The sequence below is a fragment of the Macrosteles quadrilineatus genome, unplaced genomic scaffold (assembly GCF_028750875.1).
Source record: "Macrosteles quadrilineatus isolate MER2022 unplaced genomic scaffold, UCM_ALF_1.0 Scaffold_2__2_contigs__length_208266976, whole genome shotgun sequence".
Lineage (NCBI taxonomy): Eukaryota > Metazoa > Arthropoda > Insecta > Hemiptera > Cicadellidae > Macrosteles > Macrosteles quadrilineatus.
Genome location: NW_026542595.1, coordinates 5,416,311 through 5,432,096, shown reverse-complemented (window position 1 = coordinate 5,432,096; position 15,786 = coordinate 5,416,311). Strand labels below are relative to the sequence as shown.

The window sequence follows — 15,786 nt, the reverse complement described above, 5'->3', positions numbered from 1 at the left end:
CATTAAACCAAGTTGTATCTTGATAAAATTCGGAGTTTACGTTTCATTTTAGTAACCAGGGATAGTTTGTTTACAATTTGTTTGACAGTGTTAGTCATGTCCTTCTCAAACAATATTGTGACTACGTTGTGGTTTTCTGTAGCAGTACATTAAAGGTAGTAGGCTAAACATGATCACACAATAATTGAAAATGTTGTGTTTTTAGAAAAATAAATTGTAACTACAATTTCTTTTCTATAAACTATTTTATTAGACATAATTATATTTTTTAACCCAATGTGGTTCAAAATTAAGGTTTTTTCAATAGTTCTTAGGTTCCCAGAAAACCAGATCATTGAGCAACATTTCAACAAGATTTCTTAGTTGCGCTATAGGTGTGAAGTGTAGAGATAATCTGGAATGGAGCCAACTAAACACGAAACACACAGTAGTACAGCATTGTTGAGAAGAATAGTTAGCGAAAGAGCCGCCAGGTAGCACAGGTTACACTGTTGCGAGCGCTCCAAACGGCGCGTTGGTCAACTACCAAGTTTGTAGTGAGTGGGGCGAAATGCCAGATTGTAACGGAACGCGCGGTGGAAGGTAGTGGAGGTTATACAAACGTTAGCGTATCTTTAAAAGTTTGAAAGTTTTTCTAACTTGAATGCTCGCACATATTGAGTGTAAAGTGGTCTTTGACAACTGTCGGAGTGTTCAGTGATAGTGTTTCTTCCATTATGCAGCAGTTTGACCTTAGTTTTGGTTCAGAAAGTGACAGCATTTCAAAGTTTTGTAGACAGGTGAGAAAATGCTCAGGTGAATCGTGACGAAACAAGCGAGCGAACGACCGGGTAATTTTAAAGTATGCCGTTTGTTTTAAGTGGATTACAAAAAAATTATATAAAGAAGTAGTGATACACTATGGTTTTTAGGAAGTTTAGGAGTTGAAATAAGTACAGGAGCCTAAAGGTACGTAGGCTTGTCAGGTAGACAGGCCTACACAAAGGAATGGTTAGACTGAATCGCTTATCTAGGCGAAGGACTAGTTGTAGTGAAATGGAAGAGAAAGAAAGATTAACTAAAACATATTGTTGTTGTAGTGCTGTTCGCGATAGTGATAGTTATATGTTTTGCCGAAAAAATATAGTGTGCTTCTTGGTTTGTGGGATTATTTTGCTGGGATCATCTGTCAGTGCAGGTAATTATTTCCTAACAGTTTTGTACTACATTATGAGTTTATTTACGTTATTGAACTGTAATTAATATTTCGTCTGAGTTAAAGTTTTGTTATCATGATAAGGTATATTATGTAAGTTATTTAAGGCTTTCAAAATGCATAAGGTAAAATAATATGTGCTAAAGTGTTAAGTTAATGATTGTATTTTGATTTTTTTCTTTGCAATTTAATTAGGATTACCACCCTTACAATTTTGTAAAAGCTAATATTAACCGCACATTTTTTAAGTTTACTTTTATCTTCATTACATTACTTACATAACTTACATAACTTAGTTAAATCATAAAACACTAAATTACATACATACAACAGTTTGACATACAGGTAACGTAATAGCATAGATTAAGATAATACCTTTTTAAGATTTGAAATTTATTTGATTTGACTTAATAGAGAAAGTTTTTACAGAGTGCCTCGGTAACCTGTAAGTTTCCTACAACTTTTAAACTCACGAAATTTCAGATTATGTACATATTTACCAGTACGTCTAAAATTTTCATGACGCGATCAGACATTTGAGTTGCTGTAATCAGAAAAACAAAAACAATTCAGATTGGATTGTAACAAATTATAAAAATTAGGCCTAGGCTAGCTTTTAATTTTTAGAGGCCCAAGGTTAGTTGACTTCACTCACCACTTCATCACAAGTAGGGTAAGAGCAAAAAATAGGGCTGGGATGTTTTTCAAATGCTTCTGCAGGCGGTCGAGCAGCTGTCTGGCAGGTTTTGGTCTTTCAACCCTCCTGCGGACATCAACAATGGACTAATGTGTAGCATGTCGACGTCATAAGTGAGGTCCTGCATCTTAGCTAATCTTATGGCGTTTTGCCATTTTGTTGTGGTGTTTCCAATTAAGCTTGTCCAAGGGCTTCGCGTCCTATAATATGATGATGTGTCAAACGTGCGTCTACAAATACGCATAGTGACATATAATATTTTCTATGAATGAGAAATCGAATGCGTAACGATATATTATTGTGACAGTTATTTGGCATCTAGATCATAATATATTTAGAAGATGCATGTGTACAATGTTGCCGTTGTTCCTTTGAGTACTGAAGGCGTTTCAGTGGTCCACTGCCACAGTGTATATTTAATTTTCGCCTCGCCCTAGTTCACATATGCACCGGCACGAGCGTAGACGAAAAAATAGCATACACTAATGCGGGATCTAACAATATAGGCTAGTCTTCTCTTAATCTCCATAATCTTAACGAGCTAATCAGAATAAATTATATCGGCAATCTAGAGTTACTACCTAATATGTGACACATAATGTAACAATATATCCCTTGTTTTAATTGTTCGGTTTAGGAAATGCAAGCTTAATCACATCTGATAAAACTTACTCAAACTTCTTATAAGACTGTTTAACTTCAATAAATCTACGATACTGATTTTCATGAGCAAAATTAGTTAAATTGTTTTTTCAAACAAACGTTTGGAGGTAGATTATTTTACGCTTAAACTATATTTTTAGCAAGGGATGGGCTACCTATTTTGGTTTAAATGTTGTCTAGTCTATTCGTGGAAAGTATTCGACGAGACTATTTGTGCACTTTAAGCAATTTTAATTTTCTGTTAAAATGCAGTAGGCCCCTACTTCACTCCTAGTTTCTGTATTTTTGATTAGTCATTGCAGTTTAGTGTATTCCTCGCACTTTCTTGTACAGTACCCGACAGAGCTCAGTGGTTCGCCAAACTTATCCCCAGACGCGTAAATCACTCCGTCTGTTCTCTTGTTCTCCCTTTGTCGCTTTTTTGTTTTCTGGAATGGCTTCCGCTTTGGAATGGGTTTGCTCTGGTCCATTTGCATTATTAACGAATTTAAAGGAATGTACTTGTAGGGTGTTAAGATCCAAACGTCTCTTAAAGGGTAGGTTCTGCTTCACTTTCGCTCATTGATATAACTTAACAATGATTAAACGCGTCAACATTTTTATCAACTAAGTAGGTAGGCCTACCTATATTTCTGCCAGATTGAACAGAAAAAAACCATAGAATAACGATGGACTGCGGTGATGTTTAGTTAATTTTTGAAGACTGCCAGAGTTACAGGGACTAGACTCTCAAACAAAGTATCCCTACAGACTTGTAGCAATGACATAGAATGACGTAGCGGATGGCAAAACAGTTTAAGCACAGGATAATTATTTGTATCACTGTAATCTCTCCGTACCCTAACTAAACGCGTAATCGTTATTAAGCACAATGGCCTCGCGTAGCAGAAAATTATAACTGGGCGAAGATTCCCATAAACTGGCCATCGCTCAGGTAGTGATAACGATAGTTAGCCAAGGAGAAGAAGAAGACCCACACTCGCGCTGTGGGAACATGTTTACAATGGACGACGTTTCCTTTCCCATCGGTCCTTGCAACATTCTCGAACGTCTTTGTCCATTGTTATCTGACAGACAGGTGAAAGATCCATCAGTACCTTTGGAAACCAACTTGATTCAAAAAGGTGCACGCATATCAAAACGGATACTTACTCAAACAGTGCGATTATCTTAGACATCCTGGCAATTGAAATGATTTACGTTCTAAGTATTGAACACTGTTTCGAGTTTGAATACTACTACTGAGTTTTTTGAGTTGTGAATCGATTACTGTATCATAATCGATTACCGATTACATATCGATTGGTTGATATTGTGTAACTTAGATATTAAAAAAAACCCTATCCCCACGTGTCTTTTATGGTATTTCACTTGCGGCTAAGCAACGCTTCGTGTACTTTGTGATTTAGGAGGACACTTTTTTCGGAATACTTAGTGCCTGTTACAATGTAAATGCTGTACGTTATCCATATTAGTGTATACTGTACTATAAATTGAAGGTTTAATCGTTTATCATCATTCAAATAAAATACTGCACACGTTATGTTCTATTAACTGGGTTCCAGTCGTCTATTGGTCATTTCTGGTAATCCCACAATAAAGACTGCAAGTATATAATGACGGCTTTTAGTGTTAAAAAGCCAGTTTGTACAGTTTTATAGTAGGCCTTCGTAAAAAAAACAAAAAAAAAACACGTTTGTTATGATTTTCTGCAATCAGTTCCAGCTCCTTAAACTCAGAAATTCGTTACGTGGCCTGAACGTGGTTCCAACTGAAACACAAACAAAACCGTTTATATAAATACAAAACAACAGTCGTTTATGACAAGGGGTACCAATCGACGACCAATCAAAAACCAACTCTGGACTCCCGGCACGTAGAGAATCAATTCGGTCTATTGCGCTGGAAATGGGGTACAAATCTTCGGTAGCTACGTAACAGACCTGCTATTGCTTCCCAATTAAAAAAGGAATGAAAATAATTAGTTAGGTATAGAGTATATACCCAAAACTCCATTTATTTCAATTATTTCTTTCAACGATTTGTTTGCCTGTACTTTTAACTTAAAATATTCTTCTAGCTCCAAACATAAAATCAATGTTTAAATCAAATCGATTTTCAAGTGAGGAGGATTATTTAATGCCTACTGTATACTAATTGGTAACACCACGCTGATTCCTCAAGTATTTTGATGTAGACCTCAACACAAATAACCTTAACTTATAAGTCATATAGGCATGATAGCCTAACTTGATTGGTTAGCCTACCAGCATGTAGCCGACCATTTCGTAATTAACCATTTTTTACTTCGTATGTGTTGTATTTTATAAGCATCATGTTCATTGTTATTCGTATATTTATCGATAGGCTTTGTGTTTAAAAATGTATGGGATTGTTGCATGGCATGGGTGTAGGCTAATTTTGTTATCAGTGCTGTCATAGAAATCCTGGCAATTGAAATGAAAACCAGTGTTAAATAACAAACGTTTTGTACTCAGCGTTTTGATTCAACCATCAGGCACTCAATAAATAAGTGATGTAAGAATTTTGAAATCTTGCTTGAATATTATCATATAGCCTACTACCCCTACTAACCTATATACAACAAATATGTTACCTGTATCCTAAATCGATCACGAAAAGGGAATTTTCTTTAGTCAATTCATTTTACGGTATTTTAAACAAGCTTTGCATTTTTTGGGTGAAAGTAAATAGGGGTATGAATTCGTTAAACCGTAAAACGGAACGTGTTTATCGTAAAACATTGAGAGTCGATCGAGCGTTTATCAGACTGTTTTAGTCTACGGCATTTATATACGGCAGTATAGGTACCCAGTGATTGAGTGTATCACTTGACCTCTTTAAATGATGTGTCCGACAGTCAAACACATACTGTAGGCTACAGGTAGTGAGTGATACGGGTAGTCTGGTCCACCCCTGGCCAACACGTGGAGATGAAATGTTTTTAATCGACAATCTTTTTCTACGAAAATAAATGTAGTGTTGTGACAGGTGACATGTTGTTTGGAAGTCGTGTGTTATTTTTGACCATTCTCACTTCCCACTTGTCAACAACGCTTGCTCGGTGTTTCTGATGGGAAGGAAATTACACTTTTTGTATAACGTTATTGTCTATACAATTTTGAATACACCTGATGGTTTGTAACGATTGACTGATCTTATCAACGTTTCTTGGTAATCGTGGACGTTCTTTTAGATTTCTGTGTGATATTTGTAGGCCTACTCAGTAAAAATGCGTGTACTATAACAATAGTTGCTGATAATGATATTAACATGTGAGCGTTGACACATTGTATTAGTATATCAACAAACAAATATTCTTCGTTGTAAATTATTTTCTGTGCAATCACACAGAAGAAGTAGTAAACAGAAAAATTAATTCCTAAAGACATCATGCAACTTATATGATGTCGTTTGCGTTGTTATATAAATACAGCACATCATCCCAGAACAGCCTATTTTCGAATAATGCCAGTCCAGTACTCCAGTACACACATATTTATCTACTGAGCAACCAGGCAATGCTGCCAACCCAACCGAGGTCATTCGACCATTGCAATGTCAGTGCAACCCAGGTGTACCAACATTCATCTGCGCCTGCATGCAGGATTGCAGCCAACGTTACGGAGTTGGAGAAAACTATTTATTAATTCCAGGTCTCTAAATTTCCAAGTCAAATTTTTCTAAAATTTTATTTTTATCCAAAAACAACAAAAGTGTTAGGCTTACGTTGTCCAGAAACCACACAGTCAGGTGCAAAAATCGTACAACGGACAATGCTCAATGAGGTTCGAACTGTCCCATGTCGTAAACAATTATTGTAGGCTAGTCTTACTTTTGATGCATGGTACAATGTCACGTTTAATAACTTCAAAAATAGAATACGGCGTGTTTTAGATAGCACGCCGTTTTTCATTTTTGAAGTTATTAGACCTATACACATTTAAATATCGTGGAATGCACAGTATTTTCTTCACCACGTTACAATACTATGTACATCATGAGCATAAATATTTCTATTAGTAGCAATCAACTCTTATTATAACAATCGGTGGAAAACGTGTTCTCCATCAAATGTGCTGTAAATATTAACGGTATTGTAATCTTTCAGTTGCTTCGCATTGATGAAAGTGTAATCTGAGAAGGACAAAGGACAAATTGTTTCCAAAGTTGGCAGTCTGACGAGCATAATTATTGTAATGATGGCAACACTGCCTACAACAACTCTTGTTAACCACCAACTTCGGAGGGACATTTGATCACTTTCCTGGTCTAATTAGTCAAATCAGAGTTAGGTCGTATTTGATTTTAACATTTGCAGAGCTACAAATTGGGGAAGATATGGCATCAGTGTAAAGTTTCCAGTTGAGATATTATTATTAGCTTAATTAACTGCCTCGTAAAAATGGAAAAACAGGAAAAAAGTTGGTATAGGTTGAAGTAACCGACAACATAATGGATTATTTATTATAGTGCAATCAATATCGTCTTATCAGAATGTTAACCACTGTTCAGTCTTGCTAGATATGTGACTTACATTGGTCTACGGTATTTCGTTAGTGTTTATTGATATTCATATTGCCATTTGATTTATTGAAGTCTTTCTTGACTAAAAACATTTTCCACAGTTCTTATGTTGCCATATTCTTTAAAAATTTAACTTAATTCGTCAAACAAAAGAAAAATAATAGGAGACGTTCAATATCTTACAGGTTTATTGAGAATTGAACTCATCTCATTAATTATTGTCTGTGTTAAAATTGAGAGTTAAAAAGCCAAGATATAACACGTAGGCCTACAGACACAGCTATATACTCGCAGACATTATTTCCTGTTAAAAGTTAGCGGGACATGTAAAGCAGCAGACGCAGTTAAATCGATGAACCACTAGAAAAATGGGGCGCCTCAGTGTAACGGCCCTCTTGAATTTTGTGGCAAACTTTGGTCTTTTATTGGAACTGGGATCTTTATGCTTATTGCCTTACCTCTTAGGCCCAGACCACACGGTCATCTAACTCTGTACGTCCATATAACATACTGTCGAATCTCCGCCCCCACATGCCTATAACCTGATTGTTTTGTAGGCTATTAGTATTTACTATGTTGGTTTTTTGTAAAGGAACTGTCCAGCCCTGGTCTATTTTATCTATCGTTGACACATTTATTATAGACATCGTTAAATTATTAATACCACAACCTGTGACAATAGTTGTTTCAATAACGTCCTCGAATATTTTTAATTGACAGTCGCATGCCGTTGCAAAGTTTTCGAGGGGCCAAATTACGCAAAATCATTATTAGTGTACCAACTTTTACCTTATGTTTATGAGGAGGAAGCCCAGGTGGATTCACTGTTAACTTCACGGGATGGTGGGTGACGTTTTCATATGCAACTAATAGTCCAACGACAAAACAGTCTAAAATAGTTTAACATTCAAGAGGTTTTATTAACCTCTATCATACCTAACAAAATGTTCATAGTCTAATCCAATACGGTATCAACATATTCAATACCGATGTTAGTATATTCTGTAATCAACATCTTACGGAGTTTGAATTTGGAAGGAGAAATTTAGAAATATAGGAATTTAACGTAATCAGATCGACTCATGTGTGTCCTAAAATTCGCAATCACTTGTAATCGGCTCATGCTCGGACAGTGGACAAGCCGCTGGTAAACCTAAGCTGGCTTGCAGTGTGGGAACCTCGTATCCTAACCGGTTCCGTTTCCTGTAATCAGGTGCTATCAGTGACCGGCCGTGACGAAGGACGAAGCAATGCGGACGAAACGTCTCTCAGGATCCTCTACATCCCCCACTACTACAGAGTGGCTACCGCAATCCACACGTCATGTAGTAAAGAAAGTTGTTTGGTCAATTGTGAGTGTGCCAATTTGTCTACAATCTATTTCCCAATCCCTCGTAAAGCGGATGAAATGTACTGAAATAAGTAATGTTGCCGCACTGATTCGTTTGTTGTTTAATATGTTATGTCCAAGTTGTTGACACATGTACTGAGAGCTGCTACAACGAAAAAATAGATCAAAAATTGTAGGCCTACTAGTCATAATTAACCTACCTACTTTGCCTATTGTCCCTATTGCGATTACAGGTAAAGTTCTTTATCACTATTTATAATATAATACTTTAATTATTATGAAATTCCATATACTGAATATAAACCAGCTTGTGTTCGGTATTAAACAATATATGAGTTAGTTGTCAAGTGGTATTGCGTAAACGTATTACTATTATTATCATTTTCTACTGGGTTAAATGTTAAATATATGTCGATTACGTTGAAACACACAACATCGACACAGACGTACATTGACTTTTTGGAAATTATATTTGCTGCATACATATTTTGCATTTTTTAACAGGGATAAAGAGATTTAAATTTTATGTTTTTAATAAAGAGTTAGTCAACTGCTTGATATTTTAATAATATATTGAATAACCGTCGTTTCAGAACCGATATAATAAATTTTAACTTCTGGTTTTTACTTTAAAAGACGTGGTTTGGTTGTAGAATTCCAATAGGCCTAGTCATGGTTAAGCGTGTTGTATGGTAAACGGCTAGGAGATGTGTCAAAGTTTTCTTCAGGCTCAATCACAAGTATATACGTACGTCCACATATCTGTAGAGAAAGTCATTAATATGAGTAGTTTAAGCATGACTAGCTGCGATATACTCGTGCGTGACGTCCAGCGTGTGGTTTGCGTATCTCAGTCTCGTGGCCGTGAGTTGCCAGGTTGAATGAGCCGTGTGTTGTAGGTGTGGGCGTGTACGTCAAGTGTCTAGTCGTATAACAAGACGCGGAAGGGTAGAGAGGAGAGGTATTTCCGTCTGTTTCACCCTCCTGTGCTAATTATAACTCCACTGGAGACTACCCTCAGGTGCTTCTTGTGGTCGACATCCACACCCGACACTGACAAAATGTAGCAAAACTTGTGTAGTCTAAACTATAACATATGGAATGGTCAAAATGTGGATCTGGGTTGAACTTCTGTTGGTGAATAATGCATTAAATACTGGGATGCGCATTGCTTCTAATTTAATGTTATAATGAAACAGAGACTTTTTTGTCTTTAGAATTGATGTAATGGATCTAAAATGTCGTCTCTATTTATCATCGTTGCTGTAGGCTTCGATTCTTCATTTGTCATAGTAAGCTCTTTATATATATATATAAATATAGTGAGTTCAGATTTAAGGCGCTTTCGTTGGTAAACTCTAAAGCTCTAATAATTCGATAGTTTTTTAGCATTAAAGGCTAAACATTGAAAAATAAAATTATATCGTGATAAATTTAAACCCAAAGTGCCCCTTTAATGAAAAAATATATTTTTTATATTTTTTCTATGAAAACTATTTAGGCTAATTTTCAAGGTTCAGGTTTGTACCAGTAAACATCTTTATAAATATGTTCACAGTGTTACGTAATTAATTAATTTTCGGTCGGTAATATTTATGGATTCATTCATTATCACTTGTATTATTCACCGCAACAGAAATACAATCTTAAACTACCTTAACGTTATTATAAATCGTTATTATAACGTTATTATAAAATAATGTTTGTTCACATTGAATTTCATCATATTTAAGAATCACGTTTAATTGATAAGACTGCAAAGTGGTTGAAGTAATCGTATTCATAACCAGGTTTTAGTTTTGAGAAGGTTGATTTTGGACCCAATCTTCATTTGTCATTGTTAGACTATTATTAATTATTCCCTTTACTAAAATGGCAAAGTTAGATAGACCTACAGTAAATGTAATGGCCAACTACTGGTAATCATAAGACCTTGGAGACCTTGGTCCGAACAATTCATTTTAAAACATGCTTCAAATGCCATGCCCAATACTTAGCTTGTAGACAGGCATATCCTAATATACCTTACACTATTTTACGTGAATTCTCCTACAATAGGTGATTTATTCGTAACTATTTTTTTACAAATGTGGCCAGTACTGTATTGTACAAAACAACCGTTGGCAGGCGCTCCCCGGTCCCCACACTGACACCATATGGCGATCATGTCGGCACGCCCAGTAGGCAGTAGGCCTCACCACACATTCATTACTTTATTTAATAGCCTGTTATCCTAAGTGTTCCCATATATTTGTTCGATCCTATAAATTAGTTTTTCATTGGATCGGTGACAGCGAGTTTTATCGTTGATGCTGTAGGCCTACGTAAATTCAATTGATACAGCAACTTTAAGTGGTACACTAAGGGAACTGAACAATCTTTTTCAATATATGAATCCTTAGAAAGATATAAAATTATGACATTGTTAAGTAAGCAAGAAATATTGTTTGCCAACTATTTTCATGGCATTGCGGATTGATTGAACTGTGATTTGACATTTTAATGGTTATCGCTATCTAGAAGGATTCTCTATCCACTTTGAGTATATTATCGCAAACATAAGCAAACACAGAATAAATAAATTTTCATACGATGTAATTAATCCATCTCTGCGTATATGATGTGTTCATTTTAATTCCTTAAAATGCCTACCATATAGCCTACCTGTATAGAAGACCAAGAGTACGATACGTTTATACTTGATATATCATATAAAAATTGTGCGTCAAATAATTTATCTGTGATAACACTTACCATTACCAATTACGAGATACAACTGTTCAATACCAACATGAGAACCAACGGAAGCAACTATTGAACCGTGTTTTAAATATCTAATAGCAGTGGTCTGGTCGGAAGTCAGTTTTTTTCGGAGATTTCCGCTGCCCTGGGGTCAAGTCCCGCGATGACGGTTGACCTTTGGCTTTTAGCGGTCTGCCAGATTAACTGCAACTGATACAACTGCTTCAATTAGATGTTATCCTACTATTTTTCGAGTGTAGTAAGTACTAAATGGGTATGGCATTTAAAGCATGTTTAATGAATTGTTCGGACCAAGGCCTTATGATTACCAATAATTATTCATTACATCTACTGTATGTCTATCTTACTTAGTTTTTTTACTATAGGGAATAATTAATAACAGTCTAATCAATCAATCAATCTTATCAGTACCTAACTAAAACCTGGATTTGAATGCGATCACTTCAACCACTCTGCATCAATCAAACGTGATGTTTAAATCCTATGAAATTTTATGTGAACAAACAGTCGGTTTATAATAACGTTAAGGTAGTTTAAGATTTAAATTTCTGTTGCGGTGAATAATAAAAGTAATAGTGAATGAATCCATGAATAATATGGACTGATTACGTAACATTGTGAATATATTTATAAATATGTTTAGTAGACTACTTCTGATAAATATTCAACATGAAATTTGAAAATTAAATAATTTTCATAAAAGAAATAAAAGTTAGTTTTTTATTAGGTCGGTGACAGCGAGTTTTATCGTTTCATGCCTACCCTACGTCAAAATTCAAGTGATGCAGCCTTCAAGTGGTATACATCGATGGATAATAGTATAAGAATATTTTTCAATATATGAATCATTACAAAGATATTAAATATGACATTGCTAAGTAAGGAAGAAATATTATTTGCCAACTATTTTCATTGCTCTGCGGATTGATTTTGCACTTCGAAAAACGAATTATTTCATAAAAAAAAATTATAAAACCAATTTGATTTCAAAGTCATAGCCTATTTAAAAATACAATAAGTTCAAAACCGTTGCGAGTTTTTAGATTTGGTCTAATAAGTTTTTCTTTCCGTGTGGACTACAAAATTTGCGTGATATGGAATATCTAATTTAAAAACATGAATGTATGCAACACATCACCACTTGCCATATTACTCCTTTAAACCATAAAATTTGACTTTAATCTCTTATTATCGTACGCATCTTCGGTAGTATAGTGGTCAGTATCCCCGCCTGTCACGCGGGAGACCCGGGTTCGATTCCCGGCCGGAGAGGAAACTTTTTGCCAACGGGGCCAATCATTTTTGGAAGCGGTCCACAATAAAACTGTATTTTGTATGACTTGCGACTTTTCAAACCACCATAAAAGTTTTTAATTTTCTGTTGTCGATTTTCTGTCGTTTTAGCGAATTTCCCATATAGGGAATAAGCTATTACCGTAGTACTCATGGTAAGACCTGGACGCGGGACCGATTTTTTTTTCGTTTCGAGGTCCCTAGAGACCAAAAACACCATCCGTTCAAATTCATATATATATATATATATATATATTTATATCTAATATATAAAATTCTCGTGTCACAGTGTTTGTCTGCAAACTCCTCCGGAACGACTTCACCGATCGTTATGAAATTTGGTGTGTAAATTCTGTAGGTATGCGAATCGGACGTAAACTATTTCCCGTTTCGAAATTCTTAAAAGGGCTCCGCCCCAGTGGCTCTGGAGTTTCCCATGTTAACCTTATGAGAAATGGAATTAATGAATCTTAACAGCTGTTTCAATTAAACAAGTTGGTTCTGTTCTATGATGTTCAATAGCATTAAAGTTACAAGGATTACCAACAGGGTGCAGCACTATTATTTCTTTTACATTTATGACAACAGCTAATTTGCAACCAAAAGGTGAGTGAGCGTAGCGAACGAGCTAACCTGAAGGCAAGTGAGCGCAGCGAACGAGCTCCAACCTAAAGGTGAGTGAGCGTAGCGAACGAGCTCCAACCCAAAGGTGAGTGAGCGTAGCGAACGAACTTCAACCAGGACGTGATTGAGCGATGCGAACGAGATCATCTTGAAAATTAAACGTAACGGTACTTTCTTTCCATCGGTCTGTCTTAGGGGAAACCTATAACTTAGGCGATACGAAGTTCGCCGGGTCAGCTAGTATATATATATATATATATATATATATATATATATATATGTCCGTTAGCACGATAACTTGAGCAAAAATGATCCGATTTTGATGAAATTCGGTACAAACGTGTAAACCTACGTTTATTCGAACGAGTTCGCGATCCAGCATGATCGGACCATGGGAACGGGGGTTTACGGGGGGTTTTATGGGGTAAAAATAGGTTTTTCGCATTTTTGACCAAAAAAACATAAAATTTAGCAATTTCTTTCCAAACCATTTTGTAGAGCTTAAAAAAACAAATAATTTAGTATATTGAAGCGTTATTATGCGCCTAATGGTTACGGAGAAAATTCCAAAAAATTGTAAATTTAAAATTCCCATGTTATTCTTATGGAGAATAAGTAAACTGTTGTAGTTTGCTTGTTTATGAACATATTTTGATTTATTCAGCTTCAAAAAACGCCCTACTTTCAAAATTTGGTAAATTTCTATAAAATTTTTACCGGTTTTCGCAACTTTTTTATACTTGAATAATTTATTTTTGCAAATATTATTATTGCTTTTCCCTTACTTTGCTTTAAATTTTACTATTACATTTTTTTTCGAAACTTTACTCCTTGACCCCCAAAACTACGAGCCCAATGTTATTATTATGGAGAATAACATTGAAATTTAATGACTTTGTTATGGTCATCAGAATCGTTTAGAATCGTGCTAGAGACTTGTAATTTGGCAGTATTGTAGTATGGGATACTAAGTTAAGGGTGAAATTTGCAAAAGTCACATTTTAAAATTTTTAACTCCCCAAAAATCCAAAATGGCGGATATCTAAAGATGATATAACACGTTTTTTACGGCTATAACTAAAAAGCAATAGGAGCTAGCCAAGATTTGAATGGATTTTCATGTTCAGGAATTTAATTTTCTACAAAACCCTTTCCCGTGTTTCTGAAAATTTCTCCCCTTCACCCCTAAAAAACGTCCTACTTTCAGAAATTTGTATTTTTCAAATTCTTACTGGTTTTCGCTATTTTTACATACTTAAATAATCACTTTTTGCAAATGTTATTAATGCTTTGTATTTTCCTTGGCTTAATTTCGGTTGTTTTTTCGGAACTTTACTCCTTGACCCCCAAAACTTAAGTTTAATATCAAAATTTAAAAGGTTTCACCAGTTTCACGAGGTAATAATAGACTCTTTACCTTTTCTGTATGCACAAGGTTAGAGCTAACACCAAGGTATGAATATAATAAGGACCATTTAAAAAGTCCCCCCCCCCTCTCGAAATCCCCCTTATATATATCCTATAGCCACCACAGATTCATCGGTCTAAATCACGTTTACCAATTTCTAGATTAGCTAAAAATCCTGAAATTTGCACCCTGTCCCCCTATGGCACATTTGTACTTACAAAATTTTACCCCCAATTTTCGCTACTTTTCCCAATCCAAGTAAATCCTTTTTGCAAACATTATTAATATTTTGTATATACTCTGGTTTACTTAAAGATTAATCCCCCTATCGTATTTCCAACCCCCCCTCCCTAATATATCCTCCCCCGCCCCAATGTTATCCTTACAGGTGCGTAAGTCTAAATCACGTTTACCCATTTCTAGATTAACTGGATGTCTGAAATTTGGCCCGATTGTAGGTCTTGCGCCCTGTCCCCCATGGCTCATTTACCCCCAACCAAAAAAGGGGGCCTGGGGGTGGAGCCCCCAGCGAGCCAAAGGCGAGTTATTATTATATTATATTATTATACTATTACATATTATTACATTATTATATTATTACATTATATTATTAACTATTAACTATTAACATAAAAAAAACAGTTTTACCTCCCTGATGCAGCAAACCTAAGTACTTGTTAAACTAATTCTATTTAAATCGGGAATAAATGTTATATTTTTAAGTAGACATTTCAGTGTAAATCAAATGGAAATTCGCTTAGTCTGCAGGTTTGCTGCGTCGGGGGTATTTGTTTTCTGTAAGCAGACCTATTTCTGTGGTCGATTAACGACATGTCTACCGTACGTTCTGTATGAGGCTCGTAAACTAGGTAATGCCGGTCGTAGACAGGAAGGGAGGTGTCAGGTAAATGACCTTGATAACGTATATGATAAGGAGAGAATATACAAGATAAGAGTGTGTCCTGGCACCGCGCCTTGCTGCCTCATGACAAAGGGACTGACCTCTGTCACTTTTTTCATCTTTATTCTAGCTTGGTTGGAAAATTATAATTATAGCGATTTCTATAAAATGAAACCACCCTTACCTATTGTCAAAATTTGATTCGACTGGGATTTTGAACGCTAAAAATGGCCTATTCACTGATGTAATTTAAGCTATCTAATTATTGGAGAGTCATTTTATGAAAGAAAAAAACTACAGTATTTCGCAAGTTATTCAGTCCTGGCGATAGTTGTAAATTGTT

The 15,786-nt window shown here is 35.5% G+C and overlaps 1 protein-coding gene and 1 non-coding gene across 2 annotated transcripts in view; both read left to right on the top strand.

Annotated features, from left to right (window-relative positions):
- The first annotated feature begins 583 nt into the window (after positions 1-583).
- Positions 584-15,786, top strand: part of LOC128987893 (protein sidekick-like) — a 172,168-nt gene continuing 156,965 nt past the window's right edge. The window contains exon 1 of the mRNA XM_054408975.1: positions 584-1,177. Coding sequence (XP_054264950.1) covers positions 988-1,177 — 190 coding nt within the window. The 5' untranslated portion in view covers positions 584-987. The remainder of the gene's footprint in view (positions 1,178-15,786) is intronic.
- Trnad-guc (transfer RNA aspartic acid (anticodon GUC)) lies at positions 12,418-12,489 on the top strand. Its single transcript has one exon. It is a non-coding gene; the product is annotated as a tRNA-Asp (tRNA).